The 17,859-nt window shown below is 45.2% G+C and overlaps 1 protein-coding gene across 1 annotated transcript; it reads left to right on the top strand.

Annotated features, from left to right (window-relative positions):
* Positions 1 to 995: 995 nt before the first annotated feature.
* Positions 996 to 16,725, top strand: LOC144673270 (uncharacterized). Its single transcript, XM_078535186.1, has 5 exons — positions 996 to 1,045; positions 1,655 to 1,770; positions 5,338 to 5,440; positions 6,810 to 7,874; positions 14,410 to 16,725. The coding sequence occupies exons 4-5, from the start codon at positions 7,264 to 7,266 to the stop codon at positions 15,026 to 15,028; spliced, it is 1,230 nt and encodes a 409-aa protein (XP_078391312.1). The 5' UTR covers positions 996 to 1,045; positions 1,655 to 1,770; positions 5,338 to 5,440; positions 6,810 to 7,263; the 3' UTR covers positions 15,029 to 16,725.
* The last annotated feature ends 1,134 nt before the right edge of the window (positions 16,726 to 17,859 follow it).

Here is a 17,859-nt window from a genome sequence, read left to right as displayed (position 1 = left end):
ACAAGATGCACTGCAAGAACTCACCTTAGACAGCACCTTCTAAACCCAAGACCACTACCATCTAAAAGGGCAAGGACAGCAGATCCCTGGGAAACACCACTACCTGGAACTTCCCATCCAAGCCACTCACCATCCTGACTTGGAAATATACTGCCGTTCCTTTGCTGTCGCTGGGTCAAAATCCTGGAACTCCCTCCCTAACAGCACTGTGGGTGTACCTACACCACATGGACTGCAGTGGTTCAAGAAGCTAGATTACCACCACCTTCTCAAGGGCAATTAGGGATGGACAATAAATGCTGGCCTAGCCAGCGACGCCCACATCCCTTGAATGAATTTTAAAAAAGATTGTGAAACTAACCACCAGAAGGATTTGTGATTCCCGCCTGAGCTGGAAATTCTTAGATAAAACCTCACCATGCAAAGATAATTTGAAAGCTGAATGTGGAAAAGGATTTACTCAGTCATCCCACTTACTGACGCAACAGCACGTTCACATTTGAGGGAGGAGAATCAGACTCATTGTGTGTGCAAAGGCATTCACTCAATTTGCCCCCTGGTTAACACTCCAACTTTAGAAACCCAACACTTTTGATCTACGACTAGTCCATTCTTATTCGGGAGGGATAGTTTAACCCTTATGTCTATGGAAAAAAAATCACTTGTTCACCGCACCTACTGAGACTCCAGTGAGTCCACATCTAACTGTAGGGGTTTGTTCTGCTGTTAATCACACCCAGGACAGAACTATGGTGGAAGACACGTGCTCTTTAGTTGCTGTATCAATTGATTTAGTAAATTTGTAACTTGGACAAATGGCTCCAATTGTAATCGGAATTCTGATCGCAAATCACAATGTTCTACTAAAAAAAATGTATGATCACAATGGCGTCGCTCTGACCCAGCATTCACTGCGGGTAAGAATGTGCCCTATCCACACGACCGGCGCGCCTCGCGCAGGCGCAGTTTCCCGCTGAGAGTAGAGCATGCGCAGTGCAGACTGTCAATGGCGCTGCAAGGAACGGGGAAGAAACAATCGAGTGCAGTTGAGTAATGGAGTCGGTGGGTGAGCGGGGAGGATTAGAGCCAGCGGAATGGGCGGGGGGGGCTTCATAAATACTACGCGGAGGCTTCGAACCCCGAGTAAAAAGTTACCGGTCCCGCATTAGCACCGAAAGGTCTATGAGCTGCGGGGCGCCTTCCGTTCACAGGCCCGGTACAGCAGGGCGCATGCGCTGTGATCCTGGATTAGGAGACAGGCAAAGAGTGGGTTGCCACCTTCCAGGATTGGACTGGAGTTTCCAGGAGCTGATGCTCAATCTCCAGGACATTGCTGTGTGCAGCACTGGAGAAATATCTTAAGGGCATTAAAAAGATTGTTTTAATTTGTAATTTTCTTTGAATGTTTCTCTTTATTAAAATATTGAAAGTGGGACAAATCATCATCCAATTGCGTCACGAGACATTTTGCTTTCCAATTGGCCTGAGAAGGCAGTGTGTCACAAGGAAGGATGTGTTGGCCGACTCATGGCTGGAGCATAGGGACAAGTCATGTGATGGAACCTCCATTTAATCAGAGTTGGCAACCCTAGAGGAGAGAATATTGTGAATTTCTGTCCTAGACTGACAGTGATGGTTTCTGTAAACTTTACAGGGCACTGGAATTGGAGGATTGATAGACGGGAAACTCAAACCAAACATCACAACAAGATCTGACAGATTCACTCGATTCATCAGAAACTGAATATCAGCAGCATCTGAATGTGGAAGGTTTGTCTGTTCTGTTTGTGGGAGAAAATTTCAGATATCAATGTGACTGGAAAAACACCAGGAGGGAGTGTAGCACAGTTTTACCTGAGTGATATCCAAACTCCAAGGGTTAAATTACAGAAGAAGATTACACAAAAGAGTCATTATGGCACAGAGGAAGCCATTTAGCCCATTGAGTCCATGCCAGTTTTCTGGAGCAATCCAGTCGTCCCATTCCCCTGCCCCTGCTCTATCCCCATATCCTTGCAGGTTTATTTCCCTCGCGTGTCTGTCCAATTTCCTTTTGAGATCATTCATCATATCCGTTTCCACCTCCTTTCGTAGGCAGTAAACTCCAGGTCATTACCACTCACTGTGTAACAACATTCTTCATCACATTTCCCGTACCTTTTACCCAAAGCCTTAAATCTGTGTCCCCGAGTCCTTGTACAATCAGCTGATGGGAACAGCTTTTCTTTGTCCACCTTATCTAAACCTGCCAGAACCTTGTGCACCTCAATCAAATCCCACCTCAACCTCCTTTGCAGGAACTATTCTGGTAAACCTCCTCTGCACCTTCTCAAGGACCTTCACATCCTTGCTAACGTCTGGTGACCAGAAGATACTCAAATTGGAGCCTAACCAGTGCTTTGTAAAGATTCAGCATAGCTTCCTGTTTTTGTTCTCAATGTCACTATTTATGTAGCTCAAGATCCAATCGGCTTTGCTAACTTCTCTCTTAATACATCCTGTCACCTTCAGAGATCAAAGCACATGAACCCCGGGTCCCTCTGTCCATGCACACTCTTTAGAACTGAGCCATGAATTATATCTTCCCTCTCCCTATTCCTTCTGCTAAAATCCAGCACCGCACCTCACTATGAGCATTGTAATCCCGGAAACCCGGGAATTTAGAAGATGAAGAGGTGATTTGATCAAAGTTTTTGGGATGTTAATTGGAACTGACCGGGTTGATAGAGAGAAACTATATTCACTGGTTGGGGAATCTAGGACCAGTGGGCGGAGACTAAACATAGAATCAGGTTCCAGCACCTTTTCAGGTAGAGCGTTCCTGATCCTGACAACTCTCTGTTGGTGCAGAAACTACTGAACTCGATGCTGAGTCTGGAAGGTTGTAAAGTGACGAATCGAAAGATGAGCTGCTGTTCCTCAAACTCCCCTTGAGCTTCATTGGAACAGTTCAGGAGGCCAAGGACACAGAGGTCAGAGTGGGAGTGGGGTGGAGAAGTTAAATGATAAGTGACCAGAACTTCAGGGTCCAGCATGCACTTAACATGGTCAAATCCTTCATAAAATCCTGGCAGTATAACATCCAATTTCCTTTTGAAATGATTAATCGTCTCCACTTCCACCACCCTCGTGGGCTGAGTTCCAGGTTATTATTGTAGAAACATGCTCTCAGAGGCTTTTTAGTCAAACAAATTAAGCTTTATTTAGACAAGAGCTTGTGTGGCTGCTTGTATCCAGCCAGCCCCTCCTGCAACCACTTCCTAGGAAACTCCTCCCCTAGAATTTATACCCCCGCACTAGCTACACATTGGTTGAACAAATCACGTGACCCTACTTGCTGTGAAAAACGTTCTTCCTCATATCCCCTCTTGCATCTCTTGCCCAAAACCTGTATCCTTGTACCATCAGCTAATGGAAAAGGATTTCCTTTGTCTATCTTATTCTAAACCTTTCATAATCTTGTACACCGCTATCAAATCTCCCCTCAATCCCCCAGCTCCAAAGAGAACAACCCCAGCTTCTCCAGCCAAACCTTGTAGCTAAAATCCCTCATCCCTCGAACCATTCTGGTAAATCTCCTCTGCACCTTATCAAGGCCCCTCACATTCTTCCTAAAGACTGGGGACCAGAACTGGATGCAATATTCTAGTTGTGACCTAACCAAAACTCTATAACATAAGAACTAGGAGCAGGAATAGGCAATTCGGCCCCTCGAGCCTGCCCAGCCGTTCAATACGATCACGGCTGATCTCATTTCGGCCTCAACTCCAATTTCTCGCCTTCTCCCCATAACCTTTCAACCCATTACTAATTAAAAATCTATCTCCTCAAAATTATTCAGTGTCCCGGTATCCCCTGCACTCTGGAATAGTGAATTCCATAGATTCACGACCCTTTGAGAAAAGTAATTCCTCCTCATCTCTGATTTAAATCTACCACACCTTAGCCTCAAACTATGGCCTCTTTTTCTAGAATGCCCCACAAGGGGAAACATCCGCTCCACCTCTACTTTGTCTATCCCCTTTAGCATCTTATATACCTCAATTAGATCTCCTCTCATCCTTCTAAACTCTAGCGAGTATAGGCCTAAACTGCTCAATCTCTCCTCATAAGACAAGCCCCGCATCTCTGGAATCAATCTAGTGAACCTCCTCCGAACCGCCTCCAGTGCAACTAAATCCTTCCTCAAGTAAGGGGACCAAAACTGTGCACAGTACTCCAGGTGCGGTCTCACCAAAGCCTTGTACAGTTGCAACAACACTTCCCTATTTTTATACTCTTCCTTTTGCAAAAAATGCCAAAATTCCATTTGCCTTCCTTATAAATGCCAAAATAATGCCTCTGTTTTTATACTCAGTACCTCTATTTATGAAGCCGAAGGCCCCATATGCTTCACTGACTACCCCTCAATCTGTCCTGCCATAAGAAATTGGTCCCACAAATGGTTTAATCATCACCCATACTCAGAAAGCCGATATAATGATACAAGATTTAAAATAATTCCTGTAATATTTGCCCTGAACCCCAATACACCCGTCCCCAAGGTTATATCATCCCATCTTCAAGCACCTTGATGTTCGGATGATAAGGGAATTATCCGGGGATTTCAGAAGTCAGAACGCAGGGAGAGAGATGGGTGGACTATGACCACCAGTAGCCAAGACCCCGGCGTTAAGGCAGTTTTGCAAAACTCTGCAATCGTTCCTGTGATAGTGACACCAGTAAAAAGGGTGGAGGGAAGAGAGGGATCAGTGACTGGGCTGGAATAGGGGCCACGGCTGGCACGGCCGCTGGGAAGCACTTAGACATGGAGAATATGTGGGAACAGGACGAGGCTGTGAGGCAGCAATGGACAGGAATCTTCAGTAAAAGAAATAAAAGGCAGAGAGATGAAATCCTGGAACAACAAGAAGGAGTGAAATCCAGAAAAGAGATGGTGGACGGACTGATCGAGAGAAAGGGAACGGTCAGTAAGATCATTCAGCAGAATAAGATTGAGGTGAAAAGTCAGAACATGTCTAAAGCTGTTCCCTGTGTGATGTAAAGAGGGTTTTTATTGGATCAGATACAACAAGGCCAGGAGGACATTGAAAAACAATACATAGTCCAACATTAGACAGTCCAAAGGGCCTGGAGAGGGAGGGTTAATAAACCTCGGGAGTCACAGGGCCGGGAGGATATTGAGAAACAATAGAGAGCCCAAAGGGTCTGGAAGGGGAGGGTTAATAATCCCAGGGAGTCACAGGCTGCACAAACTTCGAGTGTGAGCCCAGGCCCATTTTAAAACAGTGAACAAATAAATCCCTGATTTTACTGAGACTCTTTTCCATGTCCCAGCTCCTGTAAATACTGACTGGAAAGGGAACAGAATCTCAGGAGGCTCCACTCAGCTGGCTGCTCATGAGGAAGTGATCTCCGATCAGATTAATGTGCTTCTGCTGTGAGTATTTAATAAAGTGTCTGAACCTCTCATTGTGCTTCCTGTCCAATATCCCCCTCATTCATGGATCTTCTGTTTTACCAACTGGGGGAAAAAAAATTGCCTAAGGCAAAAGCAAAAAACTGCGCATGCTGGAAATCTGAAACAAAAACAGAAATTGCTGGAAAAGCTCAACAGGTCTAACAGCATCTGTGGAGAGACAAACAGAGTTAACGTTTCGAGTCCATATGACCCTTCTTCAGAGCTGGTGTTGAAAAAAATTGTCTGTTCGCTGATTGGCCTCAATGGTGGCAGGATTACTCAGAATGCCTCATGGGTCAGAAAGCCCCCTATCGATGAGAACAGGAACCCAGAGCGACTGCGTGGGGGCCGGGCTGTGCTCAGAGCATGCTCAGTGCGGCTGGTGGAGACGGACTGGGGTGGAACAGGCAGCTGAGGAGGCTGGAGGAGATTGTGGATGCACGGGAGGAATTGGAGCCAGGGGTGGGTCAGAATTAGATGATCTCAGATAATCCTGGAAGGCTGAAGGGCTGGAGACGACCACGACCGTCAGGGAACACAGGGGATGATGGTGAACAAGACTTGGTACAAGTAAGGACATGAGCTGCTGAGTTTTGGGTGACCTCCAGTTTCTATGGAGTTGAATCTGGGAGGCCGACAAGAAGCACAGTCAAATCGTTCAGTTTAGAGGGAACAAAGGAATGGATGAGTTTCAGCAGCAGATGAACTGAGGCAGGAACACAGTTGGGCGATTTTACTGAGGTGGAAATGGCTGGTTTTAGTGATTTGTAGTCAGAAGCTCAGCTTGGGCTAAAATATGACAACAAGATTGTGAACAGTCTGGTTCAGCCTCAGAGAGCTGCAAGAGGGATGGAGTCAGTGGTTAGGGAGTGGAGTTTGTAGCAGGGACTGAAAACAATGGCTTTCATCTTCCCAACATTTAAATGGAGGAAATTTCTGCTCATCCAGTACTGCATGTCAGACAAGTCAGGACAGTGTGTGAGCTGGAGGTGATGGTGTTCATTGACACCTGTTACCTTCGTCCTTCTAGGTCGTGGGACGTTGAGGGCTTGGGATATTCTGCCAAAGTTCTGGTTGAGCTGAAGATGTATTAAACACATCTTCACCCCCTGCATCTCCCACCTCTCTCTTTCCTCCCATGGAGGCAGAGTCTTGTGTAGACCCAGACCAGGTGACAGGTTCCATTCCCTGAAGGACATTAGTGAACCAGTTGGGTTTTTATGACAATCCAGCATTATGGTCACTTTTGCCTCGTGCCAGCCCCACAAATTACCAGATTCATTCAGCTCAACCTGCCTTTGTGATTTTGTGGGTTCTCTCTCACTCCCTTTTTTCTGTTTTAAATCAGTTTCACAGGGGATTAGAAGGAGAGGATTTGCAGTCAGGAAACAGAAACAAAACATCACAGCAGAATCTGACAGTCGCCCGATTTATCGTAACCTGAATATCATTTGATTTTGAACGTGGAAGGAAAAAGCACCATTCACAGTGGAGAGAAATCGTACACGTGTCCTGTGTGTGGACGATGTTTCAACCGATCATCTGGCCTGTCAAGACACAAGCACAGCCACATCCGGGAGAAACCATGGAAATGTGGGGACTGTGGGAAGGGATTCAGATTCCCATCTGAGCTGGAAGGGCATCGGCGCAGTCACACTGGGGAGAGGTCGTTCACCTGCTCAAATTGTGGGAAGGGATTTACTCTTTCAGCCCACCTGCTGAGCCACCAGCGAGTTCACAGTGAAGAGAGACCTTTTAAATGCCCAGACTGCAGGAAGTGCTATAAAAGTTCCTGAGAGCTGATGTCCCATCAATGTGTTCACACTGACAAGAGACCATTTAAGTGCTCTAAATGCGGGACTGGGTTCAGGGGATCATCCCAACTCACTGTACACCAGCGAATTCACACTGGGGAGAGGCCATTCATCTGTCTCCAGTGTGGGAATGGATTCACTCAGTCATCCCACCTGCTGAGACACCAGCAAGTTCACACGGGGGAAAGACTGTTCACCTGCTCTGAGTGTGGGAAGGGATTCACTGAGTCACACAGCCTGCTAACACACCAGCAAGTTCACACTGGGGAGAGGCCATTCACCTGCCCCCAGTGTGGGAAGGGATTCACTCAGTTATCCACCCTGCTGAGACACCAGCAAATTCACACTGGGGAGAGGCCATTCATCTGCCCTCAGTGTGGGAAGAGATTCACTACCTCATCCAACCTGCTGACACACCAACGAATTCACACTGGGGAGAAGCCATTCACCTGCCCCCATTGTGGGAAGGGATTCACTACCTCATCCAACCTGCTGGCACACCAACGAATTCACACTGGGGAGAGACCATTCACTTGCCTCCAGTGTGGGAAGGGATTCACTACCTCATCCAACCTGCTGAGACACCAGCAAGTTCACAAGTAACTAAAGTGCTGGGAATTTGCTATTAATCACATCCAGGACTGAACCATGTTCCCTGGGATCTGTTTCTGCTGATGTTAATAAACTACAGACCACTTAGAGGGGCTAATATTCTGGATAAATGTCACATAAATTAGTTTTGTGCTAAAGACACAATGTGTTGAATCTTTTTAATATCTCTAACACAAGTTACTTCATTTTGAAGTGCTCTCCCTCTCCCCTAGCCTCCATCCTCACCCCCAGCAACCGGTGTGAGGATCTCATGGAGCTCCTTTGTCACTAAGATTGAGATAATCCGATCAGCTGCCTCTGCTGCTTCCCTCCCTTCCACTCGCCCTCCCTAAAGTTCCCCATTACCCGAGCCTTGAACTCTCATCTTTCTGTAGTTTCTCTCCCATCTCCCCTCAGGCCCTCTCAGAGCTCATCTTGTCCATGAAACCCACCTCCTTCATCAACCCTGTTGCAACTAAACTACTGATCACTCAACTTCCCCATGTTCACTGACTATGATAACAGTTTTCTCTCTCAGGTACTGTCCCTCTCTCCTTCAAATCTGCCATCATTATACCCTTCTCAAAAAACAAATCTTTGTCCCCACTGTCTTTCCAAACTACTGCCCCATCTCCAGTCTCTCTTTCCTCTCCAAAGTCCTTGTTGTCACCTCCCAAATCCCTGCCCATCTTTCCCAGAACTCCATCTCTGAATCCCTCCAATCATGTTTTTGCCCCTGTCACAGTACTGAAACAGCTCTTATCCAAGTCACAAATGACATCCTATGTGACTGTGACTAAGATAAACTCTCCCTTCTCGTCCTCGACCTGTCTGCAGCCTTTGACAAGGTTGACCACATCATTCTGCACCTTCGCCTCTCCCCTGTCGTCCAGCTGGGTGGGGCTGCTCTCTCCTAGTTCCATTCTTCTCTATCTAATCATCGCCAGAGAATCACTTGCAATGTCTTCCCTTTCCACTCACAGAGTCACCTCTGGTGTCCCCAAAGGATCCAGACTTGGTCTCCTCTTATTTTTCATTAACCTGTTCCAAACAGTGACATCATCTGAAAACACTGTCACTTATCACATTTACACTGACAGCTCCCAGCTCTGCTTCACCACCACCTCTCTCGACTTCTCCACTCTTGGTAAATTATCAGACTGTTTGGCGGATGTGCAGAAAATTTCCTCCAATTAAATATTGGGAAGACTGAAGTCATTGTTTGAATGGTTGTTAGAAGCAAATTCAGTCGTAACTTTCAAAAGTGATTTGGATTTTAAATTAATACGGAAAGATTTGGAAGGCAATCGGAAAAGAGCAGGGGAGTGGGACAGATTGGTAACGTTTTCAGGCACAGTGGGCTGAATGGCCACCATCCATGCTCTATGATTCTATCATATGTTTATTATGAATCATTATATTATTATAGATGATAGAATCTCCTAATAGTACAGCAGAGAAGGAGGCCGGTTGGCCTATCAAATCTGTGCTGACAAATTCGACGAGCTATCCAGTTAGTCCCACTCCCCCATTCTTTACTCATCCCTGCATCATTTCTCCTTCAAATATTTATCCAGTTCCTTTTTGAAGTTTACTCTTGAACCTGTATCCATCAGATAGTGAATTCCAAATTCTCACCAGTTGTTGCTGAAAAGGTTTCATCGTGATGCTAGCGTAAAAGCAAAATATTGCGGATGCTGGATATCTGAAATAAGAACAGAAAATACTGGGAAAACTCAGCAGGTCTGACACCACCTGTGGAGAGAGAAACAGAGTTAACATTTCAATTCCGTATGACTCTCCTTCATTGCACAATACCAAATCTAGGATAGCCTGTTCCCTAATCAGTTCCTCGACATTCTGGCCTAAAAACTATCTTGTACATTCCAGGAATTCATCTGCCAGAGTATTTTTGCTAATTTGGCTTGCCCAGTCTATATGCAGCTTAAAGTCACCCATGATTACCGTAGCACCCTTGTTACATACATCTCTAATTTCCTGTTTAACACTGTCACCTACCTTATCGCTACTGTTTGGAGGCTGATAGACAACCCCCACGAATGTTTTCTGCCCTTTGTTTCTTCTTAGCTCCACCCAGACAGATTCTAGGTCTAGATTTTCTAAGCCAATATCCTCTCTCACTACTGCACCAATTTCATCCTTAACTAACAATGTCACACCACCTCCTTTTCCTTTTTGCCTGTCTGTCCTAAATATCGAGTACCCTTGGATATTCAGTTCCCAGCCTTGGTCACCCTGCAGCCATGTCTCCGTAATCACAATCATATTGTACCCGTTCACATCTATTTGCACTGTTAATTCATCTACCTTATTGCAAATGCTCCATGCATTCATATACAGTGCCTTTCGACTTGTCTTTTTAACATTTTTTATACATCTCTTTTTGTACTATGGTCCTATTTGCTGCTAGCCCTTGTTTCCTCTGCCTTCCACTTTTGCTTTCTACTTTTCTATCTTTCATTCCTATCTTTGTTTCCCTCTCTTGTGTCTCCTCACTCAGTTTCCCTTTCCCTTGCCAGTCTAGTTTAAACCCTCCCCCACATTACTAGCAAATACCACTGCGAGGATACTGGTCCTGCAACCCATCCAGCTTTTACATGTCCCATCATCCCCAGAGTCAGTCCCCATGCCTCAGGAATCTAAATCCCTCCCTCCTACACCATCTCTCCAGCCATGTATTCATCTGGTCTATTCTCCAACTCCTGATCTCACTAGCACATGGTACTGGGAGTAATCCTGTGATTACTACCTTTGAGGTCCTGTTTTTTAATTTATTTCCTAGCTCCCTATATTCTGCTTTCAGGCCCTCATCCCTCTTTTTACTTATGTTGTTGGTACCGATATGGACCATGACCTCTGCCTAATCTATGATATAGTAATATATCATATATTAACTATATATATATAATATTTTTTAAAGTTCATTCACGGGATGTGGGCTTCACTGGCTGGGCCAGCATTTATTCCCCATAGCTAGTTGCCCTTGAGAAGGTGGTGGTGAGCTGCCTTCTTGAACCACTGCAGGTACACCCACAGTGCTGTTAAGAAGGGAGCTCCAGGATTTTGATCCAGCAACTGAAGGAATGGCGATATATTTCCAAGTCAGGATGGTGAGTGGTTTGGAGGGGAACTTCCAGGGGGTGGTGTTCCCATCTATCTGCTGCCCTTGTCCTTCGAGATGGCTGCGGTCGTGGGTTTGGAAGGTGCTGTCAAAGGAGCCTTGGTGAGTTCCTGCAGTGCATCTTGTAGATGGTACACACAGCTGCTACTGTTTGTCGGTGGTGGAGGGAGTGAATGTTTGTGGATGGGTGCCAATCAAGCGGATGCCCTGGATGGTGTCAAGCTTCTTGAGTGTTGTTGGAGCTGCACTCATCCAGGCAAGTGGAGAATATTCCATCACACTCCTGTCTTGTGCTTTGCAGATGGTGGACAGGTTTTGGAGAGTCAGGAGGTGAGTTACTTGCGGCAGGATCTCCAGCCTCTGACCTGCTCTTGGAGCCATAGTATTTACATGGCTGGTCCAGTTCTGTTTCTGCTCAATGGTAACACCCAGGATATTGATAGTGGGGGACTCAGTGAAGGTAATGCCACTGAATGTCAAGGGGTGATGGGTAGATTCTTACTTGTTGGAGATGGTCATTGCCTGGCACTTGTGTCTTGCGAACGTTACTTGCCACCTGTCAGTACAAGCCTGGATATTGTCCAGATCTTGCTGCATTTAGACATGCACTGCTTCAGTAGCTGAGGAGTCGCGAATGGTGCTGAACATTGTGCAATCACCAGTGAACATCCCCATTTCTGACCATATGATGGGAGGAAGGTCATTGATGAAACAGCCTGAAGATGGTTGGGTCTAGGACACTACCCTGAGGAATTCCTGCCATGATGTCGTAGAAATGAGATGATTGACCCCCAACAGCCACAACCATCTTCCTTTGTGCTAGGTATGAATGCAACCAGTGTAGAGTTTCCCCCCTTATTCCCATTGACTCCAGTGTTGCCAGGGCTCCTTGATGCCACACTTGGTCAAATGCTGCCTGGATGTCAAGGGCAGTCACTCTCAACGCACCTCAGGAGTGCAGCTCTTTTGTCCATGTTTGAACCACGGCTGTAATGAGGTCAGGGGCTGAGTGACCCTGGCGGAACCCACGCTTAGCATTAGTGAGCAGGTTATTTCTTAGCAAGTGCTACTTGATACAGAAACAGGCCCAATCTCAATGTGGTGATGAACATTTTCATTCACCAATTAAGCTTTGAGCGACACTGTTACAATCGATAATTTTCAATGTGCCAGAATGTGCCCCATCAATGACTACAGGAGCGTGGTGTGATTACTCAGCACTCGGTTGCACTCTGAGCATGTGCAGTACAAGTGATGGACGTGGAACATGCTGATCAGGAGCTGGTTGGAGATGACACTGAATTACAGAAAATATCAAGTCCAGAAACAGTGAATTCTGTTCAACTGACCTGTGCTGGTGTTTATGTTTCGCACAAGATACATTCCATTTCGTCTATCTCATGTCTGCTTTTCAGCATATCTTTCCTTACAGAGATACCAGCACTGAATTAAAAGCAAAATACTATGGGAACTGGAAATCTGAAATAAAAACGGAAAGTGATGGAAAAACTCAGCAGGTTGTTTCCACCAGTTTGTACCAGTCTTGATCTTTGTAAATTTCAACATCGACCTTTTTCCAATCTGCAATTGGAGGTGGAGGTGGGGGTGAATTGCACAGATTGCATCATGGAGGAAGGCCCAGACATTCTGGTATGTACATACTTTAAGTACCTATTGTGTGTATTGCGCTGTCATGAAAATATAATGCATTTCATCATATTGATGTGATACATTGTAAAGGTAGGTTAATTTTGGGGTTTGGACTAGTTTCTCTGTGTGGATTTGTTTGGGGGAGGGGATTTAATGGAATTGGAGACAGCTGGTCTGGAGCTTTTGAATGATCAAAAGGGAAGCTAGGTTTGAAATGCTAAATACATAAACCTGGCTGAAGTTTTAGAATGCGAGGTGCAAGGACCAATTGCATTTTTAGATAGATTAGTTTGAACTTCAAAGAGACGATAAGATGTTACATCTAGCCATAGGAAGCTAAGTAAAACAGTGTTTATTTTTCCCAAAGGTTACTGTTAATATAAGTACTATGAAAGATTTATGATATAAGAAAAGTAAATTTGCAGACATATTGGGACATTGGAATTTACATTAAGAGAGAAACATGTATGAAGGAGAGGGAAGGCATTCTGAGATCTAACACAAGTATGAAAAGCCTCCAGCCTCTATGCATTAAGTTGCTGTCTGCAGGAACTGAAGCTAAGAAAACTCACTTTGAATATCATTCACGCATCTCAAGATAAAATACAAATTGCAAAACAGTACTGGCAGCTGTTTCAGGTTTTGTTCTGTGACTTGAGCAGCTCAGCATTTACCATCCACTGTGCCAACAGCGCCCCGGGTCCCGATCTCGATTGGGAAGCCGATGCATTGAATTTTGTGTTCCCAAGTCAAGCTATCAATGGCGGATTATTTACCCAGAACAAACCGCGTTGCAGAAAGTCCCCTATCAATGACTACAGGAGTCCAGTGCGCAGGTGCAGTGTGGGTGTGCGCTCTGAGCATGCTCAGTGTCAGTCATGGTGACAGAGTGAGGAGGAGCGGACGGTTCGGGAGGCGGGAGGAGATTGTGAGCACAGGGTAGGAATGGAAACCGTGGCTGGACTGGGAACTGGAGCAACTTCTGGGGTAGGCCCCAGGCCCCGTGTTTACCCCGCGGTGACAGGCCCGGGGGGAGGGAGCGATGGAGCCGGCGGCTGGACGGGGAGGATTTGGAAACACTTTGTGGATCCGCAAACCCTGAGGAATAATTGTCAGCTCCTGGTTTGCAGCTGCGGGGCTTCTCCCTCCCGGGAACAGGCCCAGGTTAACGGCCGCCATCCTGGGTCAGCGAGTGGAGGATGGTTCACATCAGAGGATGGGGGAGGGGGGACAAGAAATAAGAGGTTACACTTTGGGCTCAAATCAATGAGGATCTGATCTGTGTTTGGGAAACTGTTAACAAATGGCCCCTTGTAAAACATGATCTCCAGTTGTAGAATTTATTAAAAGGATACAGAGAATTATCCAACACTTTATTTAGATTTCAACCCAGGGAGGGGGGAGAGGGTGTGGGACGGGGATTTGCAGCTTTGGGGGAACAAGAGAGAAAAAATGTTCCATAGGAACTAAAATTAACTGTTCTTCATTTCTATGCCGTGCTTACAATGAGGACTTTTGAAATCTCTGCTTACAGGGGCATCAGAAGGGAGAATTTATACACTGGTAACTCAAACAAAACATCACATCAAGATCTAACAGAGTCACTTGATTCATCAGGAGCAGAATATCACCTTTACCTAGTTATACAACTTGAAAACAAAAATTACAGCATTTACCGTGGGATGTTGTGAATTCCACATACACGTGTTTTCTGTGTGTGTGTGTGGACAAGCATTCAACTGATCATCCAATCTGGAGAGACACAAGGGCACCGGCACCACGGAGAAACCGTGGAAATGTGGGGACTGTGAAACTGGATTCATTTCCCCATCCCAGCTGGAAATTCATCGGCGTATACACACTGGGGAGAGGCCGTTCACCTGCACCGATTGTGGGAAGGGTTTCACGCAGTTATCAAATCTTCTGACACACCAGCGTGTTCACAGTGGCGTGAGGCCGTTCAGCTGTTCTGTGTGCGGGAAGGGATTCATGAGCTCATCTAACCTGGGGACCCACCAGCGAGTTCACACTGGGGAGAGGCCGTTCACCTGCTCTGTGTGTGGGAAAGGCTTCACTCAGTCATCTGCTCTGCTGACACATCAACTTGTTCACAGTGATCAGAGATTGTTTAAATGCTCTGACTGTGAGAAGAGTTTCAAAGGACCGATAAATCTGCTGAAACACCAGCGAGTTCACACTGGGGAGAGGCCGTTCACCTGCTGTGTGTGTGGGAAGAGATTCACTCGGTCGCACAACCTGCACAGACACCAGCGAGTTCACACTGGGGAGAGGCCTTTCAACTGCCCCGTCTGTGGGAAGGGACTCACTTTTTCATCTAACTTGAAGAGACACCAGAAGTTTCACATATGACAACAGGGGTTGGATTCTGCTGTTATTGCTGCTGTGAATCACATCCAGGCTTGAACTAGGTTCATTCAGATAACTGGGGTTGGATTTTCACTTTCTGATGGGGGTGGGAACCGGGACTTATGCGATTTGAAAATTACTTTCCCGGTCGGAGGCACTGGATCCGCTGCCTCTGAAACAGTTTGTAATTTTCAAAGTGCCGGTGGAGGGGAGGAAACAGGAAACCCACTCACCACCAATTAACGGCACCTTAATCTCATTAAAGAACTTGTTAAGGAGCCTGTCTGGAACAGAATGGGATTTTCAATCTTTTTTCTGGATTTAAATTGATTTTTGGGGTACAGGTTGTTTGTAATAAATCCCCAATTGTGAATGAAATCATCAGGTTCTACAGAACTTAACCATCTGGCAGGATGAAGACTTTAAATGGTCATTTCAAAAAGATTTATTAACCATTAAAATGTGAAAAGGTAACAAGTTAGAAAAATAAAAATCAAAGTTTCAATGAACAGTAAGAGGAGAATATTTAACTTTAACAATTAAACAGACTTCTCACAACTTCCCTCGGTTGATCAGGCTGAAGACATGAAGTGAGGATAACCCTCCATCATTCGATACACAGATAATATGCTAACAAAGTGGCTTCTCGAAATCTTAATTTTTACACTTAAAAGATGCTGGAAGCCCACCTTAGCCAAGTTATTGGAAATGGCTAATTAGTCTATGATTTGTCAATAATGTGACAAGAGTTAACTCCATTGGTTTTAGCTAATTTGCCACATTGTCTTAAATTTAGGACACTGCTTTCCTTTAAGCTATGTCTCTCATCTTGATATCTTTACAGGAGCCCATTCATTAAGACAGACTCAACAATCAAGGATAGTGTGTGTTCCTGATAGGGAGCAAGACCAAGGCTTATCCCATTTCTTTCCCAGCTGTTACAGCACTTTAATTCTCTAATAAGAAATGCGAATGGAGATATATTGAGATAAGATAAAGCGACTTCTAAGCAACTACCAATCATCTGTTGCTTGTCAGTCACTGCTTCGTAATACTATTTTGGGTTAGTTTGTTGTAAAAGGTTAAAATCGTCAAAATGGCTTCTCATCTCAGTGTTAGCAGAAAATTGTGTTTTGACATTGTTAGCTTATTACAATGAATATGGCATGAAATGAACCTGAAAATGGTTAGGCTACACTAAAATCTAGTACCCAGGCTTACTTACGGGATGAAGTCAGATAGCCTGGTGCATGTTAGTGCACAACTGTTGGAGTTACCATAGATTGAAAGGAAGTTAATTTTCATCTGTGTTTTGTTTGTAAAATTTGAGGGGTAGACTTGTTCTGGTTTGAGCACTGTACCTCGGCAAAGCAGCAGCAAACCCCAAAATGGCTGTCGTCTGTCTTTGCTGCTGGCATCAGACAGGAAGCTCCCTCCCCCCAGAGGCACTTGGTGCCTCGGTTTGGATGCTGAGCTCACCTCCTGCCAAAACAGCTCAATTACATTTTAAAATAGTGCTGCAAGAGTGATGCAGTTCAGGTGCAGTGTGCGGACCCGGAATTCATCCAGTGTCAGGTTCCCAACCCTCTTTGAAAATCCAGCTCTTGGGGGTTTTATTCCTCCTGATGTTAATAATCCCTGTAACAGGGCTGGAGTTTAATATTCTGGTTAAATGTCAAATAAATCAGCTTGGCGTCAAACACACAGTGTGTGGAGTATTTGTTTACTCCAGGATAAGAGGAGACTAATTGAAATCCTGTTCTCGACTGTTCCATTTCTGGGCCTTTTCTCCTCTGTTAAAGAAAGATTTGTATTTCTGCAGAGTCTTTCATGACATCTGGATGTCCCAAAGCATTCTACAGCCAATGAAATTCCTTTGAAGTGCAGTCAATGTTGGAATGTAGGAAACACAGCAGCTAATTTATACACAGCAAGATCCCATAGACAACAAATTGATAATACCCAGATAATCTGTTTCAGTGATGTTGATTGAGGGATAAATATTGACCAAGATTCCTGGGATAAATCCCCTGCTCTTTGAAATAATGTCAATGGATCTCTTACACCCATCCATTCTGTCTCAGTGCCATCTCTGACAGTCTCTCCCTCAGTACTGCGGTGGAATGTTAGCCTGGATTTTATGCTCATCTTTCTGGATGCGGATTTAAATCCACAACCTCCTGACTAAGACATGAAAATGCAACCACTGAGCCACGACTAACACATCATCATCATCACTCTGGATTATATCAGATCCTAGACCTTTCGTTACTCTCATGGACAAGTCCCAGCTCCCCATACCTTCCAGAGTGTCTCTCCCAGCCTTGGTAGCAAACATCATCTCGCTTTTCGAAAAAGGAGGAAGAGAGAAAATGGGGAACTAGAGGCCAGTTCGTCTAACATCAGTAATTGGTAAAATGTAGGAATCTATCATGAGGGATGTGGTAACAGGGCACTTAGAAAATCATGAACTGATTGAGCAGAGCCAATATGGATTTATGAAAGGGAGATCATGTTTGACAAATCTGTTCAGAGCTTCTTAAAAATGTAATAAGTAAGGAGGATAATGAGGGTATCAGTAGATGTTGTGTATTTGGATTTTCAAAAAGCATTTGATGAGGGGCCACACAAGAGGTCATCACACAAAATTCGGTCTGGTGTTTGGGGGTATCTGAGCATGGACTGAGGATTGGTTAATGGTCAGAAAACAGAGAGTAGGAATAAACGGGACATTTTCAGGTTGGCAGGCTGTGACTAGCAGGTACCACAAGGATCAGCAGTTGTGCCTCAGCTATTTACAATCGATATCAATGACTTAGATGAGGGGACTGAGT

This window comes from Cetorhinus maximus, unplaced genomic scaffold (genome assembly GCF_964194155.1).
Source record: "Cetorhinus maximus unplaced genomic scaffold, sCetMax3.hap1.1 HAP1_SCAFFOLD_323, whole genome shotgun sequence".
Lineage (NCBI taxonomy): Eukaryota > Metazoa > Chordata > Chondrichthyes > Lamniformes > Cetorhinidae > Cetorhinus > Cetorhinus maximus.
Note: the sequence above shows the minus strand (reverse complement) of the source record. Positions and strands in the feature narration are given on the sequence as shown.

Coding starts and splice junctions, on each gene's coding strand:
- LOC144673270 (XM_078535186.1), top strand. CDS start 7,264: ATGTCCCATCAATGTGTTCACACTGACAAGAGACCATTTAAGTGCTCT. Junction 7,875..14,409: donor AGACACCAGCAAGTTCACAA/GTAACTAAAGTG, acceptor CTGATCATCCAA/TCTGGAGAGACACAAGGGCA.